Below are 27762 nucleotides of genomic sequence, written 5' to 3'. Positions count from 1 at the left end.
AAATAATATCTTACAACACACACTAAGACATAAAACGAAACATACATTTCCCATTACCAATGTTAATTTAAGCCCTATAAAAATTCATAAAATCAATATCAACATTTCGTTATATATATATTTATAAAATAACTGTTATGAATGTCGCGTTCTGATTGGTTTGGAGCGTGTGCTTTATGAGAGCACATTGCAGGCACGAGCACATTCCATTGCGTCATTCCTATCTATTATCGTAATTTGTATTTTATAAAAGAAATAAAAAACTTGCTTGCTGTGCTGTGTGCAGTCATAAAGCACTTGGGGATTGGCAGAACACTCGAGAAGTGTCCAGAAGCACTCCGCTATGCGTCTTCCATCTCTTAACACTTCTCTCGCGTTATGCCAACCCCCGCGTGCTTTATGACAGCACACAACACGCACATGAGTTTCTCTATTTCTTCAATATAAACCTTTACTTTTAACATTTACATTTTTTTCACCAAACACCGCTAATTCAATTACCTATATATCCTTCATGTATCTCAATAGTCAGCTACCAACTTCCTCCATTCCTTTCCTACATAACAACAATTTCTTATGGCAGTAGCCACATACACTTATTGAGCACCTATTTTTTTGTATCCTGTGTTATTAGTGCCTATTAGCCTTCAAAATTATTTCTTTAGATAATGAAAAGGTGATTGTGAAAAAAAATCAAAATTTACAATAATTTCCAGTTCACTGTGAAATGATATCATATCAATTCATTGATACGGTTTTCATTCACGGCTTTATCACACTGATATTAACCCTAAAAGTGTAATAAAGATTATTAGTCAACATGTAATCATCAAATAGACACAAAAGAAAACAATGGAATTAAGATCTACTAGTGTGTTAGTCTAATATCAATTTCACAGGTTTAATGACTTCACTCTATCAGCAACTCCATAATAAGGGCTATTTCAGTAATCAACTCTACTAGTTATGAACCCATGCACTAGAGTGAAGACATTTCACCCGTGAAATAAAAACATCAATGTGTAATAGTCAAATAGACACAATGGAATTAGAGCCTACCAATCTGCTAGTAAAATATCTATGCAATATTCAGTTATGCAGTATTCATTATAAACCCATATATGAATCTATTTCAAGTGTTAGTGACCTCACTCTAGGGCTGTCACAGATTCACTTGTTAGATAATTGCAATTCTCATATTCTTTAATACTTCATTAGTAAACCAGCCAATCAATGGGCTATTTTGGGTCACATGATGTTACTTGAAACCTTGTAAAGTCCTGTGAAAGGAATGCATTCAGTCTGGAGTAACTGGAACAAAATTAATTCAGTCCTAGGACTGAATTAATTTTGTTCCCATTACTCCAAGTCGAATAATTAATGAGCATGAGAAGTCATTTCAAAGCCTCCAATATCGAACTCGAAGGGATTTCAAGTCCACGCAATTAGTTCAAGTTCTTGGCTGTGCCTAGGACTGGAACTAATTGCTTAGACTTTAGACCCCATCCAGTCCTCATTGTCGTCTTTGAAATATTACATACAGCTATTTCAAAAACGGTTGAATAATGAATACTACATACTGAATAGTGCATTGATATTTCATTAATAAACTTGAGTAGAACATAATCCAATTGTTTTCTTTTGTATCTATTTTTATGTTGTGACATATGAGAAGTAATCATTTAATACACTAAACATTACTACCACAGATAAATTAAATTTGAAATACGTCATTGTTTTCCCAGTTGCTCTTATAAAAATTATTGCAAGTTAGTTTTCACATAGAAGCCGGTGTTTGAAGTTACAAGGAGCGACAAATAACCATAAATGCCTCCTCGTGCATCACAGCATTAGCATACTATGGCATGGAAAAACCTTTATAACTTCAAGAAGCCGCACTCAAACTATGATTTTTTCCGGAATTTTATTCTCTTACCTCATTTAGAATCAATACAACTGTGATTATTGTCAGAAGGGTGATAGGCACTTTGAAGACCTGACATCACTGGAACAAAGTAATATTTGCACAATCAACCAATTGTATTCAAAGTCTAAAGAATCAATTCTGAAAATATTGGCTTAGGGCCCATTTGCACTAGTCCGACAAAAATTGTCCGAGTCATTTTCATTCATGACAAAAATTGGCTTTGACAAAAAATTGTTTGGCCTGTCGTGTTCGCACTACGAGATACCAAAATCTGATCTGCAAGAAGCATATGTCAATCAAAATGTAACACTACATGACGTGTATCATCATCTCTCTATTTTTCTTCCTTGTTTTATTGCAATATCTGTTTTGTATGCAGCAACAACTTATGATGCTGCTTTGTCTTTTGAGGGTCCAGCAACTTCAAAATCAAATTGTGCTCAGAATAAATAATGGAAGACGGCAACAAAGATTTCAGCCATATTGGATACTACCTAGGGTATCGACTTGAGCCGCATTAGCTGGGCCTTTGCCTTTCCCCTAGTTTTCTTTTCCTTTGCCTTTTTTGCCTTATTTGCTTGTTTCACTGCTTGAATAGTTGTAGTTATCTTGGACGCCGGTAGCTTATGCGCCATTTCTATCTGACTTAATGTTTTGTTGGCTATTAACAAGTTGAGATGGATCCATTTGCAATCCGTAGTAGCGCCAAATGCATATGATTCTGTTAGGGATCAAAAAAATCTGACAGTTTTGATGTTTAAAAAAATTTGGTCTGCTTTGAAGCAGGCCGACGGCGTCTTTGAAATTTGGTAGAGCGGGACAAATTTTGGTAAGATAAAAAAATTGCGTTCACCCTAGGAAACGGCCGATGTTGACAGATTTTTTTGCAAAACACACATAAATTTAGCCTAGTGCGAACGGGCCCTTATAGGTACTTTATGTGAATTGCTGTTTTTTTTTGTTTTTGTTTTCAATCAGCTATTTATTTATTTAACATTAGTCTGAGACGGTACATAACGATTTTTAGATGTATTAGGAAACGGCCGATGTTGACAGATTTTTTTGCAAAACACACATAAATTTAGCCTAGTGCGAACGGGCCCTTATAGGTACTTTATGTGAATTGCTGTTTTTTTTTGTTTTTGTTTTCAATCAGCTATTTATTTATTTAACATTAGTCTGAGACGGTACATAACGATTTTTAGATGTATTTTTTAGGTTTTATTATCTTTAAATCTTGTTTTACTTTGAAACCAGTTCTTGTATGTAAGGATTATCTTTATCCAGAACAGTTTGTTTAAGCTGATCTACTTCTTTTACAACTTGATCATCTGTCATGGAGTCCATTGGCAGGTTCTTTACTTGGTCTAGGAATTCCTTGATAATCATCTCTCCTTCCTGTGAAAGTATCCAAAGTATTGAAAAACTTTGTTTCTCTTAAAAACTTTGGATTTTCAAGCTCCCTTCAGAACCATCGAAAATTTTACAATAACTTCTGGTGCGCTGATTGGTTATTTTTTATTATCAATGATATAGTGTTCCAAGCCATTTTGAAAATTAAAATTCCCTGACTTTTCCTTGATCCCTGGGAACCCTGAATAAGAGGACAGACAGATAAAGCTGTCGTCAATGAGCGCGCACTCTTTCTGTTGGTTGTTTTGATCTCTGAAAATGAGAAGTTTTTATCATTTTTGTTATGGGAAAAAACAAATAGACATCAGTTTTTTATGTGTCTGTCCTCTTATTGACGATAAATTGCGTCATCACATTGTCAAAGTAGTATGCCGATCCACATGGCTATGCCTCTTGAATCCACGCTACTTTGACAATGTGATGACGGAATTTTTCATCAATAAGAGGACAGACACATAAAAAACTAAATGTCAATTTGTTAATTTGATGGAAACAAAAACATGAGAAAAAGTACTGCATATCAAGTTGTCTGGGGTCGCAAAAAATTTTTTAAAATAAAAACCACAACAACAAAAAGTGACCTACCCTTTATTTAAGGTGGCTCCATATAGTAGTGCCAGGTTGTGCACAAGCATGCGCAGTACCAGAACTTGCAGAATTTTTATTTTGATGACGTCATGAAAAGTTGGTTGCATGCATCATTTATTTAAAAATTAAAAACTCGAAAACTACGTGGTCAAATATCTTTCAATTGCTACAGTTTTTTCTTCATAGAACGAAGGCAACTGACACAATATAAAAAGTATTTGGACTACAGAAAACGTTTTATCTTGAAAAATCAATATTTCATTAATATCTTGGTTGCTGTAATGTCATGATTTTAATATAACGCTGTCATATGATAAGTAACAAAACAAACTTACGTATTATGCAATCTCAAAAAGATTGACCACAGAACTCAAGATTTTAGTTTTTAATGGCAAAAAGGGCCTGTCTTGTGGCTGATGTTACTGCTATGGTAACTATTCATGTGATCATTTTCAGGAAAAATGATTCCTAAACTCATATAAGTCTTTAATATGGAACTAGTGTATCAGATATCAAGATATAGATCTGTATTTGCTATAAAATAATTAATTTTCTAGTTCTACTCTAAATACCAAAACTATATTATGAAGCCACCTTAAAGAACCAATAATTCCAAACATTGTTGGCTGTCATTGGTGATTGTGATCAGATGGTCCAACATTGTTGGACAAAACAAAACCACTGACAATAATACATTGCAAACCCACCATTTAATTGAAATCTCCATATTATATATGTTGTGCAGTACACATTGAGCAGATTTGCATGGGCCCCTACCTGCTTAATTTTTCTTCTCTTTTTGGAAGGAGAACATCCTGAATGTTGATCTAGAATCACAAGAAACAAAATTGAAAAAATAAAAAAAGGGGATCTAATCCAACCTAATTTAACTAGCATGTGCTATTAATAGGACTGATGAAATTATTATTGAAATAATCATTATTAACTAGTACAAAATAAATTTTGTACATATAATATAATTGAAGTCAGGATGAGTCAGGATCTATAAAAATACTTGAAATGTTTGTCTCTGACTCAGAATTTTTTTTAAATTAAAGCAGTTTCACATATTTTTGTCCTACTCTTTTGCTACTATGGACATCACTGTTCCAAAGTTGTCCCAAGTAGAGTTACACTGTAGTTCACTAAAAAAAGATTGCAAGAATCCTAGAAATCTTAACTGATAATAATTATTGTAAATGAATTTTCTCAGCATTATACATACCAACTATTCCTTCACCAAGTTCTGCTGTACTACCCTGAAAATCCTCCAGCTCAGCAGCTTTTTGCTTTGCAAACTAACAAGAAAAGGTCAGTTTTGTATTAAGTGCCACTACAACTATCAAATCTTAATGTCTCCAATCTTTACTCCTTAAACACAAGTTAAGGTACTTTACAACGTTGTGACGTATGAAGAGTAATCATTTAATATACAAAACATTACTGGCACAGATAAATTAAATTCAAAATCTGTTATTGTTTCGCCCATTGCTCTGGCTTATAGAAACTATTTCAGGTTAGTTTTCACATAGAAGACAGTGTTTCGAATTACAAGAAACAACAAATAACCATAAATACCTCCTCATACATCACAGCACTAGCATATGGCATGGAAAAAAACCTTAGTTTATAACTTCAAGAAGCCTCACTCAAACTATGAAAATTTTTCGGGTTATTCAACATCTTACCCCATGTAAAATCAATTCTTGATTTTCACTACCACTACATGAAATATTCCATGCATGAAGCTCTCCAAAGCAACAATATGCTACACATAGTATTATAAGAAAAATCTCGTTTTACAAGTTTGGTTCCACTCTTTCCTTACCTCTATTACACTTTGAGGGAAGTGAGCCAGTTCAGCAACATGAATACCAAAACTCTGGTCACATACTCCTAACACCAAAAATGATTAATTACTTTATCAACTGGTTTATAAAAAGATAGGATTATCTACTCATAGTTTAAACTTTCTGTATACTTTAATCAATTCTCTTCCCCCACTTACATTATTATGCAACAGGGACCACTGAGCAGGATGGGCTGGATGTGTCTGTGTGTGTGAGTGGGGGGGGGGGGGGGGGGGTTGGGTATCCTCAGACAATCCACCCAGCCTATTAAGTCTTACCTGGCTTAACTTTGTAGAGTAGAGTCAAAGTGCCTTCAGACGTCATGGCTGTCACATGCATGTTGGTTACCATGGGAACAACATCAGCTAAAGCTGTCAGTTCATGGAAATGAGTTGCAAATAAACAGAAGCACTTGATCTTTGTTACTATATACCTACAATCATTAAATACAATACAATAAACCTGTGGAGCATTTTATTGTATAGCTGAATGGGAGAAAAAAGGGGGAAATTCTTTTTGAGTGCACTATGAATTTATGTATTCAAAACGCCTCCCAAAAAAGACTAATGTAATTCACTTACTCAGAAATAGCCCAGGCCAGGCCAAACCCATCATAAGTAGATGTACCTCTGCCAAGCTCATCTATGATGATTAAGGAATCTTTTGTAGCTGACTAGACATAAACAAGGAAAAAAGAGATTAACTACAAGTTACAAAATAGCAAAATATGACACCTTCATGCATTTGGCCTATGATCTTTACCCTGAGTATTGAAGCTGTCTCGAGCATTTCTGACATGAAAGTTGACACGCCCTTCTGCTGGCTATCGCCAGATCCCACACGAGCTAGAATACAGTCTACAATAGATATCTGAGCAGAGGAACAGGGCACAAAGCAACCAAGTTGTGCCATCAAAACTATTACACCTATCTGTCAATGAGAAAAATAGAACTGTGAGGAAAATTAGTTGATTAGGCTTCCTCTGTTTTTCAGCTTATTCAAATACCTGTCGAATATATGTAGACTTTCCACCCATGTTTGGACCAGTGATTATGAGAAACATTTTATCATCTTAAGAAAAGGAAAGAATATTTAGGAAATTGAAATTAGTAAAGAGTCACCAAATAAAGACTGATTCAATCCGGGAAAAATTACTTGGGGAGTCCATCTCTCAATAAATACTTGGTCCATCAGATTTGCTAGCTAGGCTAAAAATAATTATCGCACTGATTGGTGTGACATTGTCTTTTTTGTAAGATGCTGAATGCCTTTTTGACTCCTTCTGCAACTTCCTTCTAGCTTGTTAAATGCTGCTTTTATGGACAATGTTATACAAAAATGAAAATATCATGATCTAGAAAATTGCTATCAAAACTTGAGTACTTCAAGAAGCATGCTGCTTTGCCTTTTAGTTTTGGCACTATCAGATTGTAAGGGCCTGAAATACAATTTTTATTTTTGATTTCGACTTAATTTCAATCCTAAAGAATATTTACACAGGTAAAAGAAATAAAGTACTGAGATGGAAAGTCGAAAGTCATGATATTTTAAGAAAGAGAAACTATTACTATTTTAGTGAAACTTCAGCAAATGGAAAATAAATTCACAAAGTCTTGAAAATAAAAATAGTAAACAATGTGATAAAGGCAGTTTCCACACTTTTTTATCTCAAAAATGGAAAAAAATCAGTTAACAAAACATAAGTATTACATTGATCATAGAAATTCAAGAAAATTTAGCACAATCACACATCATTTGTTTACAAGTCTCCAGATTTAGTTACAAATACATGAAATATGTTGGAATGTAGAATCTTAGTTTCAGGGAGGACACTTTTCAAATTCCCAACATTTGAAGAGTACCACAAAAGCTGTCAAATGAAGCTGAATAGAATATGCTTTTTATTATTATTTTATTCCAATCACAATTTTTGTTTAGTACATTATTACTTAATCTATAGTATGAGTCAACAAAATGACGTCTCAACTTGTGCAAACACTTCTTGAATTTCTTGATAAATACATTTTTGAAACAATTTTAACCACATGATATTTAGTACCCATAAAATGTACAAATCATTTTTTAACATTAAAATTTTTTCGTTTCATATGCACTTCAGTGGAAAAGTAGTACTATTACCAGAAATGGATTTTATATTGTTTCCATAAATGGGAAAATGGGAACATGGTAAAAACCATCATGTCATATAGAAAACCAGGCATGGCTTTTTTTATAATTTTTTCCTGATGTGCATAATGTTTTCCCAATTTAGATGTCACATGTCTCTTGACCATAAAATGTTTTTTAGTTGTATCCATATTTATGTGTCTCCTTGTTGGTGACAAAAAAAGAAATGACACTCAAGGGAAAGTGGCACGTGCAAATTTGAAATGGGAAAACAAGACCAATTATAGCTAAAGAGGACTATTCAGCCATGTTACTATTAAAGAACTGCAGATGACTTACCTTTTTGAAGCTCAACATCATTAGAAATAAATGAAACATCTTCCTGCATCTCAAGGCAAGGATGACGAGATGACATGAGGTTGATATCACCTTCACCTGATCAGTCAATCAAAACATGCCTGACTGTCATACAACTAAAAGGTCTGAGTTAGCAGTATTAGGCAAAAATCAAGCAATGGTGGAATGGTGTCCTACCTTGAGGTGTAATGGTTGGCCTTACATATGGTATGGGTGCATTAGCAGAAACATGAGAAAAGCTGAAAATGAAATGGAATAATGTTTTGAATATTTGTTTACATATTTTCAAACAGAATGCATTCTTGAAACAAATAATGGTTCAAATAATCATATTATCAAATGAATAATGCATTCTTTGGGGTACCCTTGAACTGGTTTGACTGTAAGTACAGAATGGTCATATTTACCTGAGTTGTGCTATTCAGTATGCAATATTCAGTATGCGGCATTCAACATTTTTTTTTGAAATACTAAGCTGTATAGCGGATACTGCATAATACCTAAATTAACTGAACTATGCTACTTTTACAAATACTAATATAATTAGTAGTCTTTTTCAGCTGCATGGCTTCATTTTCATCCTTCACCTAGTTACTGTCATGTTACTTCAGTAGCCATTCATCTCATTCTATTCCATTCCATTTTTTTATTTATTTTCATTAAGTCAATCATTCCATTCTATGCCAAATGTTATTATTATTAATCCATCCATTCATTTATTCCTTGTTTAATACATCCAATCAATCAATATTTTATCACCCTCACAATTATGACTTTTTTCGTTTTCCACAATTAATATTGTCTATTATTACAAGATTATTCATACATTAGCATCCAGAAATTTGACTATTATTATTTAGATTAGATTATATCTTATCACATATTGTAAATCATTGATATAATGTTTGGAATGCGCATGTGAGCATTTTCCAATAGAACATGCACAATCATTCATTTTTATTCATTAATTTTTCATTTATTCATCCAGCCATCCATTCCTTTACCTAATCATAGTAATATTGCTTACCTGACCAGTACATCCAGCTGTGCTGTTACATCACTCATTGATTGCATTGGTTCACTGTAACCACCTACAGTCAAACATTATATTGGTTGCTTTATTGGTGTTTTCTCTATAAACAATAATCATATATTCTAAACCCCTTACCAGCAACCCTTAACACCTCAGAAGCTAGCTTGCTCTGAACATCATTGTAAGTTTCTTTGTAGCCCTGGAACTCATCATTTAACTGCTTCAGTGAAGAGTTTGTAAACCGTATGCCATCTTTTCTTGTATCAAGAGTGATATATCGCTTGTTATTACGCAGCCCTTTTTCTTCCTATGATAACAAAAATTTGACAAAACTCAATTTTAATTTTTTATTTGCTTAAATTAGCATTTAATTTTTTAATAATTTTTTCCTGAGTGCCTAGAGCAGTTCTGGATGGGCGCTATACAAATATTTTTTTTTTATCGACAATATTTATACAGAGGTGTCCAGTTCAGCAAAGCTGATAGTTATTATTATTATCATTATCATTATTATTATAATTATTCTCTTAATCAAGTAAGGTAGATTCAAAATCCTGTTCCCTCTTTTAACGTAGGGCAAGCAAACAATACAAAGATATTACAATTTATACATGGAGAACATGGTTATACATGGTGTAGAGTATACAGTGTACATGGTGTACAAGGGTATACAGGGTGTACAAGGTATACATAGGTATATATGGTGTACAGGTGTACATGGGTATATATGGTGTACAGGTGTACATGGGTATAAAGGGTGTCTATGGGTATAAAGGGTGTATATTGCATGTACAGTGTAAACATGGTTCACAGGATTTACAGGGGTATACAGGGTTTACAGAGTGTATATTGCATGTGCAGTGTAAACTAGGGGTATACAGCACTGGGGTGTACATGGGTATAAAGGGTGTATACTGTATATACAGGGGGTATGTGGTATACAGGGTTTACATGGGTATAAAGTGTGTGTAGATTTGTGTGTGCTATTGGTGTGAATCAATAAACAGGAAACCCAAGGATCTGGGGAAATTTAGACCACAAGTAGCCCAAGTGCAGAGTTTGTGAAGAACGTAAGGTTTACTGAATTCATGATTAGATAAATGTTAAAATTTGAAACAGAAATTTCAGTCCAGTTCAAATTGGCACAAAACAGTTCAAATTGGCACACATTTGCATTAATTTGATTTACAAATTCAATCCTAATTTGGACAAAATGCTAAGGACAAAACGACAATAATTGAAGAAGATAATAGCTTGAAAGACAAGAATTTTGAAATAATTTTTAAAACCTATATTCCTCACCACCTCTGAGCTTGGGCTACCTGTGTTCAGACTCACCTTTCTTGTGACTCTAAAGAAATATCCAAGCTGGTTATTAGACTCTAGTTTGATAGTTTTTCCTGGTTCCAAACCTAAGTCTCTACCAGCCTAATAAAATGAATTTTTAAAATTCCCTTCATTAAAACAAAAAGATTCCTTCAGTCTGATTTTAAGAAGAAAGTTGTTTCAGTGGTCATGTTCTAGGGCAGGAACAATGCATTATGTTTTTGTTTGCCAAGATATTTCATTTTTGTTTGTTTTTGTTTCTTGTTTTTATTTCCTATTGATTTGCTCTATATCATGGCTGCCATGAACATTATAGGGCTTGAGGACAGCCTCTATAAAAAACCATAAATTCTCAGAATCCCAGAATCCCAAATTGGGAATTGTTGGGGATTTCCTTGAATTCCCAATTTGAACACCAACGTTGGGATTTATTGTTGGGAATTTCCTTCTAATACCCAAAAGAAAAAGAAAATTCCCAACAAACTAACATTGGGAATCAGTGCCATGTTCCCAATTTCGTTCTCTCTGGGAATTGGATGGGAATTCATTGGGAATTCAAAGAAATTCCCAACAAATTCCCAATTTGGGAATCCAGTTTTTTTCCTGTGTACAGAAACAAACCTTATTCAGTTCCAAAGGAATTTTTTCCAATATTTCATCCATTCTCTCTCTGCACTCTAAAACAGACAGTAAAGGGAAAACAGTGGTGAAGCATAGTTTCCTTATGAGGCCCTGTTAGGAGTTTTACACCGACACCCACTTGGATTGATCAGCCTGTTGAGGATCAGATTGTTGTGCAGCAGGTTGTGGGGGCAAAACAGTTTCAGGGCAGGATAAGGAAAGACACAAAATGTTTGGGAAAAGAAAGTTAGTTTTGGGAATATCAAAAATATGTCTTAAAGGATAATGGTTTTAGTAATTATAAGGATAACAGAAATAAGGAATATACCTTGAAGTCCCTCATCAAAGGATGCCTTGATAAGATATTCATGGTTTTCCACTTGTTCAAGGTCAATCGTTGTTTCCACAAGCTCGCTTAACTTTGCAAAATCCTCTAGCAGTTCCTGTTTTGTCAGACAGTATTAAATGATATGTCAGTTTCACATCTTGTGCCACAATCATTCAATATTGATCAAAACACACTGCTAAAAAATCACAAGAAGCTCAACTAATACTGTTATGGTATATAATTATATTTCTGTGTTATTATGGAGAGGTTTGGAAGCATGTGGCAAATATAAAATAAGTTTCATGAGTTTTCAGAAAAAAATGACTTTAGAGCAGAGTTAATATGAGGTAACACTGATCATTTAAGAATTTAACAGTGTTACAAATAAGATCTGTATGAACAACAGTACCTGCAAGGGAGACTTGAAATACTCTTTGATTAGTTTTTCATGGTTGCCATGGTAGCTTTCAAGGAGCTTAAGGAAGGAGGGTAACTTCTGTATTGTCTGATAGATTCTGACACAGTCCTACAATGTGCCAATATATTATATATTTGTAACATCAACACACGAACAAAGAATAATGTTATGACTATCATCCCTATCTGGTCCTTTCACTACCCTGTACTTTTGCACTTTTGCTACCAGTCCATTTGCTACTGATATCGATATCACTGATCGCAGGCATCCCAGCCACTTTTTAGACAAATTTGATAGGAAATATAGGCTGTGCAAGTTCTAAATATAGGAAAATATAGGAGTTTTCCCCAAAAATATAGGCACTTTATAGGAGCTAAAATAGCTTTTCAGTGTCGTAACCAGGGATCTTGCAGGGACGGTGCACAGGCAATGATTTATTTGCAGAACCAAATAAGCCATAAAAAAGACAGATTAAACTAAAAAAAAAAAAAACCCAAAAAACCCAATATGCTAAACAACGTAAAATGTAAATGTATCACTCAGCAGTTGTCCTATTTATAGGAAATATAGGAGGTTTTCTTTAAATATAGGCTGTTTATAGGATCCTATACAAATTATAGGAAATATAGGATATATAGGAGGTCTGGGATGCCTGCTGATCGGTCAAGTCTGATTCCTCAGGTCATTTGTTTAATAGTTTTTGACGGTTATATAAGATAAACGTCTCCAATTCATTTTAGGCTAAGGCAAGTAATCATACTGTTTTACATTTTTGTAAAAATGATGAAGTCTAGAATGTATTTTAAATGAAGAAATGGTGAGCAAACACACTTGTGATGAAGCTTGTTGTTTTCACAAAAAACAAAATTACACCGTCTGTCGATACATTATCTGATATGAGGTATACTGGTTCCGTCTTTGGCAAGTTTAGAAATGATAAAGCTGTGTAAGAACTCCCAAACAAACATTTTACACAGATTTGCCTATAGAGGTGAAGTCATCTGAGGCAAAAGTTAGTAAAAATGGACTTGATATGGCTAGTGATGAGGTGTTTGGTTGCAATTGTCGCTATTTATGTATAAACCACTGTCTTACCTGTAGCGTTGCTTTCTGCCTCTGAAATTTCTTTGCCAGTCTGGCAAAGTCTGGAAAGTTCTTCAGCTCTTCCTAATGTAGCAAAGTAAATTTTGTATGTTAATTCATTACATCAAATTATATTATTAAACCTTATGCACATATACTTTTTCTGTTCTTGATTATGAAACATTTGTAATTTCCTGAAAAAAGCTCTGACTTCAATCAAGTAATTGTTCGATCAAGCTAATTGTGCCCTTCATTAACGCAGAGGTGTGCTGACCTTCAATCAAAACCTAGCATTAAAACACAACACCAACAAGCTATGTAACAAAGAAAAGAGATATTTTATTAAGTTAAATAACTGCAACCTACAGGTTAGTCTTCTGCACAGCCGCTGTTAGTGTTGTCACGCATCGCTCACTCATAGCAGCTGCGTGGGAGACTAACTACATGTTGGCTTGTATAAAAGGTAGTATTTTTTTCTCACCTGCAACATCTGTCTCAACTCAGTATCTTCAAAAAATACTTCAACAAGATCAAGTCTCTCCTCTATTCAAACAAATATTTCATCAGAGCTTGAAATTTTCACAACAAACTCACTTGAGTATGGATATGATGCATTTACATCTTCAGCCCAGTTTTTTCACTCTCTAAAGTACCAAATTTTCTTGCTTAACAGTTGCCCATGAGAAGACACATAAATATTGGTACAACTCAAACAAACAATCATATTCTCAAGAGAATACATGGAATGAAAAGGGTAAATATCATGTCCAAGCAAAAATTGACTATTAAAAATGCAATTTTGCATCCCACATTATCTGGCAAATACATGAATTAGATTTTTATTTTTAATATGCTTACCAATTTTACTCTTGTCCATCAGTGGTTGTTTCATCCATTGTGCCAATAGGCGCTGTCCTTGAGGAGTCTTACACTTGTTTAGGAGTCCAAGAAGACACATTGACTTGTTTCCACCTATAATGATAAATGATGTACATAGTATACCAACTTGCATGAATGCAACCTGGGAAAAACCTTCCCTCATCTGCATTGAGCAAATAACCCTTACACCTCACTACCTGCCATGTGGGTGGCAACCCAGTGGTCTCTGGACATGTACCCTTCACGGCCTTACTCCAAAGTATGAGTTCTATTTTTATTGACCCAAGCAGCATAACAAACTACAATACAATACAATACAATAAACTTTATTTAAGGAGGGTGACACAATTAACCCAGAGAGTTATCTAACATGTGGCCCTCAAACTATTATTTGAGAAACACAGAGAGCAAACTAGCAACCCTAAAATGCTAAACAAATGTGTATAAGGCTTTCCTACTGTTTAATAAGTTATATTTATCTAATTGTATTGGTAATTTCTTTAAGGTGGCTCCGCTGGGTTTCAATTTCGCTGGGGTTCAAATTTTTTGTACCTTGAGCAAATTACTTATCCTCCAATATCTCAAAAGCAATTTAAAAACCTAGGTCAAAAAATGGAGAAAATAGGCAATGAAGTAAACGCACCAATGCTTAACAGCGATCTTACATTAATTCTGATTTCAGTAAAAACATGCTCATTCGAAAATTTCATCTTTCCTTTGAAACCTCTTAAAAAAAAAGCATTGCATTGTTTGCGTCCGAGTATTTACGGTTTGAAGTTGCATGGTATCGCGTGGATAAAATCCAGTGGAGCCACCTTAAGTAGTGAATGGACTTCAACACCAGGCGAATGAACAATTATTACAGGCAAGTAAACCACGACTCCCAGTGATTTGTGTTCTGGAGACCGCTCTCTGGTGATTTCTGTAATTTCTGTCACTCCCTTCCTAGGCCCCTCCCTGGATGTATTCCTCCCCTCCTAGGAAGTACTCTATCCCCTCCCTGGATGTGTCCCACCCCTTTTAGGAAGTACTCTATCCTCTCCCCAGGGTTGCCAATAAAATTTTTGGTAGGCGGTTATGAAATTGAAATAGGCGGTAAACTGGAAATGGAGCATGAAATCGAGGCATACTTGTCACCAGTCTCACTCTTCTCACAAAAATTCAAGATGACGAACAACGATGTTGTATTTTCGATTGCCTTGCAGTTTTCATAGTACAGCAACAAAGACTGGGTTAAAATTTATTTTAACGAACTTTAAAGAACTTTAATCAAAATTTACGATTACACTGGGAAGTGGCTGAGTAGGTGGCCAAATTAGCAAGAGTAGACGGCGGAATCTGCCGGTTGCCGGCTTCTATTGAAAACACTGCCTCCCTGGATGTATTCCTCCCCTCCTAGGATTTAAACTCTCCTCCCTGGATGTCTTCTGTCTCTTCCCTGGATGTATTCCTCCCCTTCTAGGATTTAAACTATCCTCCCTGGATGTCCTCTATCTCCTCCTTGGATGTGTCCATCCCCTCCTAGGATTTAAACTCTCTCCTCTCTGGGTGTCCCCTGTCCCTTCCCTGGATGTGTCCATCCCAATTCTCTTACCATCAAGAACATTTGGTAGAAGGTTTAGAGCTCTCACAGCTGCAGCATCCAGCTTCATAAACTGACTTAAATCAAATGACTCCAGATGAAACTGTCCAAAGTTAGAATCATCTGATAGGAGCTATAGAGACAACAGATAATAAAATATATCCAAATTAGTTTTAATATTCACAGCATATTCTAAATAAACAGACAACAAATAGGCATTCACTTGGTTGCCTGTAAGTGTCATTTCCATACTCATACTCATAGATCTAGTGAACTTCACAATCTGCACTAAAATAAGTTGAAGTTGGTAAACATGAGAAAACATGTCAAACCAAAAGTTGAAATGTTAAAAAAGCGCTCAATTCATCTTAATATATTTTGTTCAAACCACTCTGGAACATGAACTTTTACTTTTCCGAACCTATACAACCTAAACCAATGTGATACCTGTGTCCTGGCAGGTAGGTGGTCTTTGCCCACTCTTGCATGAGCTTATTTACTTGCTTGTTCAAGAAATGAAAAGCAATAATGTTGTTTGCATGAGGATTCATTAAGGTAGCTTTCCTCCTTCCACAAAAATCAACCCCTAAATTCCAATTGAAATCCAGTGGAAGAAGAGTCACTTTGTGGAATCCACTGTTAATCCCATTATTATTATTATCAATCATAATTATGTAATATTATGTAAAACTCAAGGCAAATAAGAGCAAATTTCACGAATGAATTAAAAACTTTAGAGGAGTAACTTTTGTGTTTCAACAAGAAGAGTGTTAGGACTCATCAATGAAACCAGCAAACTACCCTATTTGTTTAAGAAATGTTTGCTTGTTTGCCAAAATCTTGAGTAAAAGAAAAACAAAAGTTTTATCTCCAGATTGCTGGTAACCCAGTAAGTAACAAACGAATTGAAAAGTGATTAATGTTTGGAGAACAAAAATATTCTAAAGGGATACAAAAGTTTTAGTTTTCAATAGACCCCTTGCACTAAATCTCTACCTGGGGCTCAAAACAATTGAACATATTAATCATGAAACATTTCAATCCTCAAGAGTAGGGAATTCTTTTATTTTGACCCCCAGATTGAGCTGCTTTCTACCAATTCTGCTTGGGGAAAAAGATGGAATACCCAAGAGACCCCTTTACATAGAATGTACATACCATTCCTTTATAGACCAGATTGACTGACAAAAATTACTTGAAACAATAAATAACTTATTTATATTCACACCTCAAGGTACTTAACAAGAGATGCCATAGCTGCAGTTGCATGTACCATATCCATTTCAGCTGTTAAGATAGATGAACATTGATGAGACCATTGCCAACTATTTCAAAATACAGACATTACACTTACTATTACTTTCTTGGTGGTCATTTGTAATTAACTTTCTTTTTCAATATCTTCCAATATACATATATCATATTCTGAATACTGTAAATCCTCTATTTAGCCCCCCTCTCAAATAAGCCCCCTTCTCTAATAAGCCCCCCCCCCCTTTTTAAAGGAAGAAATTTGTTAAGCCCCCCCTCTCTTTTTAGCCCCCCCCCCCCCCTCCTATCCCCCTTCACAACTAAAGAACCTGATTAAAAGTGATTTATTAAAGTCTTGATTGTTCAGAACATTTCTTTTTAACTTGCTTTGTTAATGTTACCGTGTTTTAGTTTTGTTATTCACAATAATCGTAAATTATACTTCAGAGACTAACACAGGTGAATCAATTAATAAGAATGCCATGTACATTATGCAAGATGGTCAATAGTAATGCTTCTGTTTAATCCTGAGTTACAATCATATTAATTACATCCTGACAGCGTTCGACTAAATCAATAAGCCCCCCTCTCAATTAAGCCCCCTCTCTCCAATAATCCCCCTTCAAACATGCCTGAAATAAATAAGCCCCCCGGGGGGCTAAATATAGGATTTACGGTAGATAAGTTTTGGATTTGCTATTTGCGGGATGGTGTTAACTCGTAATATGTATCTAAATCTTTATTTTCATTTTTTGTACAAGAAACTTGAGCACTCACGTAATGTTGCACTGTTCCCAGAAGGACCAAGTTTAAGAAGTCTGTTCAAATCCTGCACAATATCTTTATTTGAAAAGTCACCTACCAACAAAAGAAACAAGACACGAATTAAACCAATGTATGGGGTTTCCAAAAGTGGCAACATTTTTAATTCATCCTTTGAAAAATAACAACTTTCTTCTGTGGGGGGGAGGTATGGACATATTTTAGAACCAAACAATAGAGCATCCTCGGGCCCTCCCCACACGGCTGTTTCAAATAGGAATTTTAATCCGCTGACCAAAAGTATGGCTGACGCTATTCTTGCGTAAGACTATATATCATATTACGAGAAGCGTGGTTTCGAAATTCAACTTCTTCCAAACAAGAAGGGATCGCTGATCGTGAGGAAATTATTTACTTTATTCGTGGATGATATCAAATGCATGGTATTTGTGTCTAAATGATCCAGAAAATAAAGGAATGACAACGTCTATAAATATTGTCTGGGAAAGCGAAGACCTCATTGGCAACAGTGACAGCAACGAAATTCTCGATTATGAGAGCGAATAATTATATGTATATAACATAAAATTAAAAAATAAAAAATTTAACTTCTACTAACAAATCAGTTTCTATATCATACGATTATTTTTCTATTTCTTAAGTGTATCATATCATTAACTTGAATTTTATTTACATATAAACATGTACTAGTACATAAGATGATTGTGAATGAGCGATAATATCACGTCAAGTATATACAGTATACCGGGCGCAACAAGTTTGAGAAATTGATGACACATCTATTCGTACAATCTGTTCAGATCTTTTCAAAAAGACCTTTTCTATGGGTTAAAGGTCTTGTTTTCTAAGATAAGCTTTCGCTAGAAGCAAAACACGGCATTAAAATTTGAAAAACATTGCATATTTTGGCACTACACGGGCTTACCCATAAAATCCCGCCTCGATACTGGGTGTTCTAAGAAGCATGGAAAAAAATATCCATGTTAACCCACAGAACAATTTTTCAACTTCAATCTCCGACCCCTCTAGTAAATGTAGGTCTTCTAGTTCATGCAAACTCACTGCGCCCGATCTCCTTCTCGATTCAACCAAGTTTAAATCTCTTCTACGAAATTTGATCGGCTTTGATATTAAACTATTTACCATATATGGTAAATAGCTTAATATTAACTCGCAACAATCTTCGCGCATGACATCTAGCATACATTGCTAATTCGGGCATTTGAAACAGCCGTGCCCACCCCTTAATAAATTGCATATCAAGGGAAAAATTATATTTCTAAAATCACTCATATGTGAACAGTGTAGTAGTATGCTTGCACTATTTTTGTATCTGGTCTTCTGTTTTCAGAAATACAAACATTTGAAATATCAAAATGCAAATGAGATGACATAAATTCAAGAATGTGTTACATTTTGCAGTGAAATTTATGACAAGTGTTCAGAGGTGAAATATACTAAAAGTGTACAAAACCATATATTTCAGTTATAAGGATGATTTGCAAATGAAAAGAACAGCTAGCAGTACCTTCCATAACAGCATTTTTGTATAATAAGTTATTAGTCTTGAATTTATGTCATCTCATTTGCATATTTAAATTTCAAATGTTTATACCGTCAATTGCATCTACCTGTTAACCCATCTGAACAAAACATGTTTTCGCGTGATGTCAAAGATCTATATTTGGCATATCAAAGTTCAGAGTTTACTTATCTGTTTGTCTGTGTTTGGAAATTATTGACGGCCGCTTGGAAGTTGTTTTCTTATGTTACATATTATTATGTTTCGTTCACATGGTTAACGGGTAGATGCAATCAACAGTATCTCTGAAAAGAGAACACCACATACAAAAATACTGCAACCATACTTCTACTACACTGCTCACAATACCAGTGATTTTGAAAATAAAAAAAATTTCCTTGATGTACACTTTAAAAATTCCAATCCCCTTGGGTAGATATGGATATTTTCTAGAATTACACAATATACCCATTACTGGCCCTCCATACCCCTTATAATCCCCCTTTGTTGGATTACTCAAGTACGTAGTTACTAAAACCTAGAACCATCCACAAAGACCCTTAATGGACCACGACGATCCACAACAATACACAAGCCACACAATGACATTTTACTATAATTTTTAGCTGTCTACGATTTGTGCTCATCACGGGATACCTGTGGCTACGATGAAAACATTCTATTAAATTCTATGACTTTCAAGCAAAATCATATATTTTTATATTTTTAAAAAATAATTACAGCTTTATAATCACTGAATGAGAAAGAAAATACTTCAAAGAAAATACTTGTAAAAAGGTAAGAACCATAAGTGAATGTGGCGGTTTGGTTACTCAATATTTTGTTTATAGCATTATATATTTTTATTATATAAGTACTGAGATTTACATGTTCGCAAGCTATTTGATAAAAATCATATCACAAAAACAAGAAGCGATCCTATTGGCTATACGTTTTTCTTCACTAGTGAAGAACATCGTATCAGCACTGTGATTGGCTATACGATATTTTTCACTAGTGAAAAAATCGTATCGAGTTTTCCCGCGCTTCTTGCAGAACGTGTCAGCTTACCTTTGAATCTTTGTTGTCAAAAATCCTTAAACATGGAAGGTTGTTGCTCAAGATTTGCTCAAATCGACTTAATCACTGAGTTTATCTAGAAAAAAGACACAGAACGATGTGGCACTCCTAAGGGAATTTTTACAAACGAAAGGAGACAAGGGCTATAGAACAGATTCCTGCTAAAGAACTCAACGAATACCTCAGCGAATTCGTCCTCGGTGTCCGTAAGAAAGAACCAGCCAACGAAAACTACGAACCAAGCTCTCTACGGGCTTTTATAGCTAGTTTTGAACGATATCTAAAGAAGAAAAATTATTGGGTGAACATCATCAAAGACGCTGACTTTGAACAGACACATAAAAGCTTTGCAATCAAAGCAACGAGAACTCAAACAGAAAGGAAAAGGAAGTAAACCTAATGCATCCGATGCTTTGAGCGAAAACGAAGTCAAAATACTCTACGAAAAACAATTGCTGGGACTCTCGTCTCCTGAATCAATCTTAAATACATTGTGGCTTAATAATACCCTCCATTTTGGTCTTCGTGGATGTAAAGAACACAGAGACATGCGTTGGGGAGATGTTAAACTACGGCAAAACACGAACGAAGAGGAATATTTGGTGTTTTGCGAACGACAGACAAAGTCCCGACAAGGAGATAATCCTAGAGATATCAGAAAAATTTCTCCAAGAATGTATGCAGTTCCTGGAAGCGACAAAGATCCTGTTGCTGCCTATAAATTCTATGCTGAAAAAAGGCCGGTTGAGATGAATGGAGACGACGCACCGTTTTATCTAGCCGTGGTTCAAGAAAAATGCAGTCGGGGTAAATAAGTTGAATGGACTAATGAAGACAATGGCAGAAAAAGCTGGTATTTCGACTACTCAACTAAATTTGACAAACCACAGTGGACAAAAGACTATGATGCAAACCTTGACGAACAAAAACATTCCGCCAACAGACATCATTCAACTTTCAGGCCACAAAAATTTACAAAGCGTAAATAAATACGCTATTGTGTCTGAAAAACAGCAAATTGAAATGTCTCGTACACTTAGTGGCCTCACTACAGGAACAGTAAGCAAAGAAAGTAGTTCATGTAATGTCGTAGACAAACAACAAAACAATAGTTTGACAACGTTTAATTCTGCCACAAGCTCTGTTGACAGTAGACATGGCCAACAAGCATTGTCGCTGTTTTCTGGTGCCGTTATTCATGGCGGCCAGTTTAGCATTAAGATTAACAGTCTTAATCAGTCGCCAAACTTATCTCAAGAGGTTGAAAGTCCCACGGCAAAAAGATACAAAAGAATAAAAGTGCTGAGTGATTCTGACTCAGACTAGTTAGGACCCTTGCGTGTGTACTGCTCGTTTTCAGTGCTTTTGCAAGTCTAGTGATCCCATATTTTAGCATGATTGACTTAGTTTATTTTTCGTGTATTAGTCATTAGGTTATTTTTTGATTGGTTTTCACTTTAATATTGAACAAGTACACAAATCTGATCTAAGTATACTTATATTTACAAGTTTATCACACTATTAGAAAGAGACATTTCTATTTCAGTTAGTTCGAAGTTCATTAAATTTTTCTCTCAACTCCAAGTTCAAAAAATCTTTACTTGTAATATCTCAGTACTTATAAAATAAATAAATTACATCATGGTTAGTTCACTTGTATGGTTTTTATTCACTCGTTGTAAAGAATCAAACTCACTCGCTCAAAGACTCGCTCGTTCGTTTGATTCTTCACAACTCGTGAATAAAAACCGTACGCGCTCACTAACCATCTATATGCAACTTGCCTTTTTTTCGTTCAGTTATGAGTATATTTGATTGGCGAATAACCTCTTGTACTTTGACTATGTCAGCATTTGTATCATTCTGTGGTAGCAAACACTCTTTGGGTCCAAGCTGAACAAGAAATGCCTGAAATTCCAATTCAATCAAGTTAGCCATGCCCTTACTTTCATCTACTCAGAGGGTTTTAATTGATGTTTGCTTTGGTTTGATATCATTGAGTTGCAAGTATGAACAAAATCTTAGATTATTAGTGAGAAAACAAAATAATGCAAACCTTTCATAGGTCTTAGTGACATTAGCAACAGAACACAGTCATTCAAAAGTTACCTGTAAATTAGAGAATTGATCATTGTCTAAAAACTGAGATAAGCCAAGTTTTCTTCCTGCATTGTCAGCATAAGATGCACCAATGATCTGACCATTCAAATACAAGAACATCAAAATTAATCAATATTCATTGTATTTACTACTAAAAAAATACCAGCATAATAATTATCATAATTATACAGCTTCTCATTAATCCCATTATTCCCATTGGTAACTGTCCAATTATTTTCTTAATTGGACAGGTCTTGTTGATATTATTTATATTATATTATTACTAGTATTTCAAGAGATGCATTTACGGGGTTAATTAGGCAGCTATATAATTAATAGGTAATGGGATTTCATGCTCCCCAATCAAGAAATAATTAGACTCAAAAAATTCCTCTTACTGCCAAATTGGACTCAGCCTATGGCTTCATCCAATTTTGTCAGTCCTCAGAATTTTCCTCGTCCAATTATTTTATTAATTGGACAGCATGGAGCTCTATTACATATACAAAGACCTCCAACTTACCCTTTGTCCATTGTCATTCCCAAGCTTAATCGCCATGACAACTGCTGATGCTGACATCTCTGTATTTCCAAACAAGATGTCATCAAACTGATGTAGATTTCCTGGTGATGCCTATGAAAATAATAATACACAAAAAAATATGCAATAATAATAATGAGGAGAAGGATGATATAACAAATGCTTAATCGTAATTAGGTACACTTTATTAAATATTTACTTGTGTCAACATAACCACCTTAGCAACAATTTCCCACACATTTGCATTTTTGCCACCTTTACTTCTATAAAGCTCAACTCTATACTGGCGTACAAGAAGCAGATCTCTCAACATGGATTCAAAGTTCATTTTACTCAGAACAACAGATGGAACCTTCTTGTCACCTGTGAAAATGATCAGAATTATTGATAAAGTGATAATAAATGAAATTCACTAATACTAATTATAATAAAATATAGATAAATTTAGCAAATCAATGTCCCCTTTCTATGGTCTGTACTCTTTTCAAACATGGAATGGCCTCAGCATATCATCCAAACTCAAGTGAAACTGCAAAGTTTGCATCATAATATGCTGACGCCATTCCATATTAAATTCTGATAAGAGTACAGGCCATAGAAAAGGGACCCCAAAAAATTCAAAAACTTTTTGTCTGTCTTCTTAATATTAATCATTAAAAAAAAGAGGAAAATTGAGAAATTAACAATTGGTGGTAAAACTTGATTGATTGGTAAATATTGATTATGATTCACCTCCAAGGTGTTTGATAACACTTGTTGTCTTGTAAACCTCTTTTGCTGCAAATAAAGCATCAGTGCCATGTACAGTGTAAAAATCCTGTGAAAAGTAAATACATGTAAAATAAAACAAAATAAAGTTTTTGTCTAACTGAACCTTGCTCCCCTCCCCCAACCCAATCCCCCTGACCTTTCATACCCTTCATATTTCATCATATTTACTATGTTGTAAATCACCTCATCTAAAGGTGACAGGGGTCCTAGAGAAATAAATTTGTAACTGGTGTTATATATGAGATAGGATATAGCTATAGTGGTGATTTGAAATTGGGTCATTGGGAATAGGAATTAGACTAGCAAAAATGTGAATAATATCAATTTTCATTACACAATTTGGGTCAATATCAGTATGATAAAGCCGTGAATAAAAACCATATCAATGAAGTATTACAATTTATTATATAGATATTGATGAAATATCAGGATTTATTATATCCATTTTGAAATCACAAGCAAATCCTGCAATCTGATTGGTTCCCTGCAGCAGTGTTTTCAGTCTAAATTGCACCATTTTGAGTTCTAAATTGCAGGATAGCTGATAGTTCTGGTATGAACCAATCACAAGAGAGACATGTCATTTTCTAGCCAATTATATTAAGGAATCCAATTGAGTGTTGAGCTCACTGCTTCTTGTGAAAAAAAACAGCCACGGCTCAAAAACATTTTTTCTGAAGAACGATTTTACCGTAAAAAGTTGTAAAAAAAGACTTAAAAAGACCAACTGAGCACTTAAAATTGTCAAAAGCATCTTTGTAAAGTAACTGCTTATAAGTAAGTTGAAGATATTACAGTGAAAAGCAGTGGGGGAAAATGCAATCGGCATCTTTTGAATATGACTTCTTGGCGATTGACCGTGGAAAGTGGTTTCCTTTTCAATCTTTAAAGCATAAAACACATCGAAAATACAGTCATTAAAAGAAGTTTTTCTTAAGGTAGCTGCCTACTTTTGAACGTTCGATTCGAGCCCACGATGTGCCTGTGCTCAAAAACGGCTCAAAAATCTACAATATTTTATGGAAGAACCATGTACATGTTTTGAGCTTCAACAGGGCAAAACCATCAAATTTTGCACGGGACTCTCTATTTTATAATAGCTCATTCGAAAAAACTCCTAAAAATCTGTCATTTCAACATTTTAGGAAAAGTTAAAATCAGCAACACATGAAAAAATATATTTTTGTAGGGATTTTTGTTCGACTTTTTGAGATTTTTTAAGAGCACCAAAATGACAAAATATGACAAATCAATGTATCTCTTTGTCGAAAATATCCATGTATTATTGTAGAATGATTGACTACGGTAGCCTTCATTCGTGGAACCATATAGTCTGCAAATAACTATTATCTTATGAATCTTAATTTTTTTCTAATCATTTCCGGTGGCGCAATTTTTACTCCAAAAGCTTGTGCGTAGGCTTCAATTAAATGCTGATTATCTCGAAAACTAGCTCGGGACACCCTATTTTTCTTTCCAGATTTGGAATCAGCATTAAATTGCAATTCGGAAAATTGAAGTTTTAAAAGAAGTTTAAATCAATTTCCAAAAGAAGATTTTTGCTGAGCTACGTGGCTTCTTAAGGACAACTGAAGGACTAAACAACCTTTGATTTTTGCGGTTTTCTCAGCACAAGTTGATCTTAACTTGTTGAACAGAAATCGTAAAATACAAGCAGTGAGCATTGGCTGTATGGACAACGGCCGGCAGTTCATTACAACCCTTTTGGGCAGGATTGTCTTGCTATTCAATGTACTAAGTAAATGATTCTTAATACATGTAATGCCTTTTGATCCTATATAAATTCATTTTAGTTTTGGATTGAAAGTGTTGGTTTTCAAAATGAGAATCATTGCTCGATCAGTATAAACAAGTTCTCTTGACAGCATGTTTGAATCAACTGCTTGTAGATCGTAAGTCACGTCGGTTTAACTAAAAAAAAACACCTTTTTAAAAAAAGATTTCAAAATGGATATAAAAAAGTGGTAATTGAGCTGAGTGGAGTACAATTTTGGTCTGAAATCAAACTTGCAATTACAAATGGCACTCCTGCTATGTGGTCGTGCGATTTTGTAATTGCACTCCACTCAGTTCAATTACCATTATTTATCGGGTGTCTAAAATCTCGTACATTTCTACTCAGTGAAGATATCACTGTTGTCATGATACATTTTTAACAACCAATCACATTCTTTCGATCCTCAGTTTAAAAATTTCAGCTCCATCTCTAGCAAACGAGAATTTTGATGATAGCTTTGACCTGTTTCCTCATTTTTATGGAATGCAAGGACAAAGACAGGAAAGACTACGAATTGTCTTTGCTTTGTGGTATTTTGTCGATTTTTAATGCATTTTTCAATTACGGTAATTCCATTTTAAAAGATTGTGAATTCTAAAATTCTCTTACATATTTTTCGTGTTCGTAATTAGCAAGATTAACTCAACAGAAAGTGATTTTTCAAGAAATTGTTGTGTCATTGAACTGTTTGTTTAGTCTTCATTAAAGAAATAATAAGCTTAAGTTTAATTATCTTTAAGATTTCAAAAATTCAATTCATAGGAAGATGTTCAAGATGTTTAATTAATAATAAATATTTCAAGTTTGTATGTTCAAATTGGAACTTTTATTGATATCTATATAATAAACAGAACATTAGAGTGACCACAGTTATTCCGTGAAACGTTAGTAATACTAAATAGCACAATTTCATGCAAATTCCATTGTTTTCTATTGTTTAATTAGCACTATTTCACGAATTTACTGTGGTCACGTGCGCAGAGATACGAAATTTAACTTTGAGTGTTGAAAAGATCTCTCATGAGTGAGAGATTTTCAACCCAAGAAGATAAATTTCGTATCTCTAGGTGCCCATGTAATATTCTGCTTTATCTTCTCGTGTTGCTGCACTCATTCGTGAGATATTCTCAACGCTTGAAGATGAAATTCGTATCTCCTCGCGCCCATTTATTCCTCTATTTAACAAATTGACATCAGATTTTTATGTGTCTGTTCTCTTATTGACAATAAATTGCGTCATCACATTGTCAAAGTAGTGTGGATCCAATCAGTGCGCGAGAAATTTGTAAGTTATTGTAAAAATAATTACTGATCTTATCAAAATCCATTGTTTTCAGTCTGCATTATCCCAACGAATGCATAGAGGAAAATCAGACATTCATAATGGCTTTGTTTCTATGATAAACAAGCTATAAAGAAAACAATTGGATTTTGATAAGATCAATAATTATACTAGATAATCACTTCGGCACGCAGCATTCGTAGGTATAATGCAGGCAGCCTGCATTATACCTACGAATGCTGCGTGCCTCAGTAATTATCTATTAAATATCACTTCAAGGTGAACTGGAAACTGCACAATTTGTCATTTTATCGACCTTAAAGACCTGTGTAAATTTTAGATTTTCTACGTTTTGTACATAAAATATATTTTCAGTTAAATTCAATTTTACACGTGGTTCGAATCAGATGTCTGCACTTCATCATCTTAAGAAGTCGAGTCAAATCAAAATGTGTTTACATAAACTTGAGTTTAAAAAAATTCTTACCGATCTGTCAAAAACGCGAAATGTTGTTTCAAGTTTCTGAAATGGAAATATAAAATAAAAGAACCTAAATATCAAGAACAAACGTCTTTAATTATCGAATCTCGTGAGAAAAGATAGTTTGACAGTTGAAACTGTACCTCGGGAAGCGAGCGATAGAACGACAGAAAACCCTGTTCTGCTGGGCTATCTGCAAACATAAACACACAAAAAGCATAAAATTACAAATAAAGATTCTTAAAGAGATGGTCTGAGGTGTTATTACCTAAAGATATTTGTTGACAAGGTTGTAAAGCCATTATGAATGTAGAGTGAAAAAACCAAAAGACGAACAAAAACAACTCCAAATGATCTGAAAGATTGGCGCGAAAACCGCTAATCGATATTCATTCGGAATACACTCGGGATATTTCTTCAGCTCGTTCCAGCCTCTTTCGTCAACCTGAGAGGGGCCTGAGGACTAGGTTGGAACCGTTCATTCCCACAAAATTCTCAAACAATGAAAAATACTTTAAAGTTTTTTTAATTCATTTTAATTTTGAAAACCTCCAATCTCGAGCCCGGACATTCTCGTATCCAAGTAAGGTTAGCACGTGCCACCTACGTCTGGTGGTCCGC

General features: G+C 34.6%; 1 protein-coding gene and 1 pseudogene across 4 annotated transcripts; one reads left to right on the top strand and one right to left on the bottom strand.

Moving 5' to 3' along the window:
* Positions 1-100: 100 nt before the first annotated feature.
* LOC116286300 (DNA mismatch repair protein Msh2) lies at positions 101-27491 on the bottom strand. 4 transcript variants are annotated; one of them, XM_089037497.1, is made up of 32 exons: positions 27410-27491; positions 27285-27334; positions 27148-27183; positions 23542-23626; positions 23027-23172; positions 22792-22902; positions 22278-22364; positions 21953-22076; positions 17561-17641; positions 16761-16819; positions 15545-15665; positions 13930-14043; positions 13553-13614; positions 13084-13155; positions 11980-12096; positions 11571-11685; positions 11243-11298; positions 10634-10723; positions 9431-9602; positions 9290-9353; positions 8440-8501; positions 8245-8340; positions 6785-6849; positions 6541-6708; positions 6360-6451; positions 6057-6211; positions 5757-5824; positions 5154-5226; positions 4706-4755; positions 3174-3325; positions 1937-2005; positions 101-790 (listed from the first exon to the last, which is right to left on the bottom strand). In XM_089037497.1, the coding sequence occupies exons 1-31, from the start codon at positions 27441-27443 to the stop codon at positions 1969-1971; spliced, it is 2814 nt and encodes a 937-aa protein (XP_088893623.1). In that variant the 5' UTR covers positions 27444-27491; the 3' UTR covers positions 101-790; positions 1937-1968. The 4 variants fall into 4 exon arrangements, 3 of the variants coding, with proteins under 3 accessions (XP_088893623.1, XP_088893622.1, XP_088893625.1); XR_016121261.1 differs by having other exon boundaries at positions 1937-3325; XM_089037496.1 differs by having other exon boundaries at positions 101-2005.
* Positions 17848-21494, top strand: LOC148906753 (uncharacterized protein KIAA1958-like; annotated as a pseudogene).
* Positions 27492-27762: the final 271 nt, after the last annotated feature.

The sequence above is a fragment of the Actinia tenebrosa genome, unplaced genomic scaffold (genome assembly GCF_029948245.1).
Source record: "Actinia tenebrosa isolate PJP-AT-01 unplaced genomic scaffold, QUT_ActTen_1.0 PGA_scaffold5__44_contigs__length_20552954, whole genome shotgun sequence".
Lineage (NCBI taxonomy): Eukaryota > Metazoa > Cnidaria > Anthozoa > Actiniaria > Actiniidae > Actinia > Actinia tenebrosa.
Note: the sequence above shows the minus strand (reverse complement) of the source record. Positions and strands in the feature narration are given on the sequence as shown.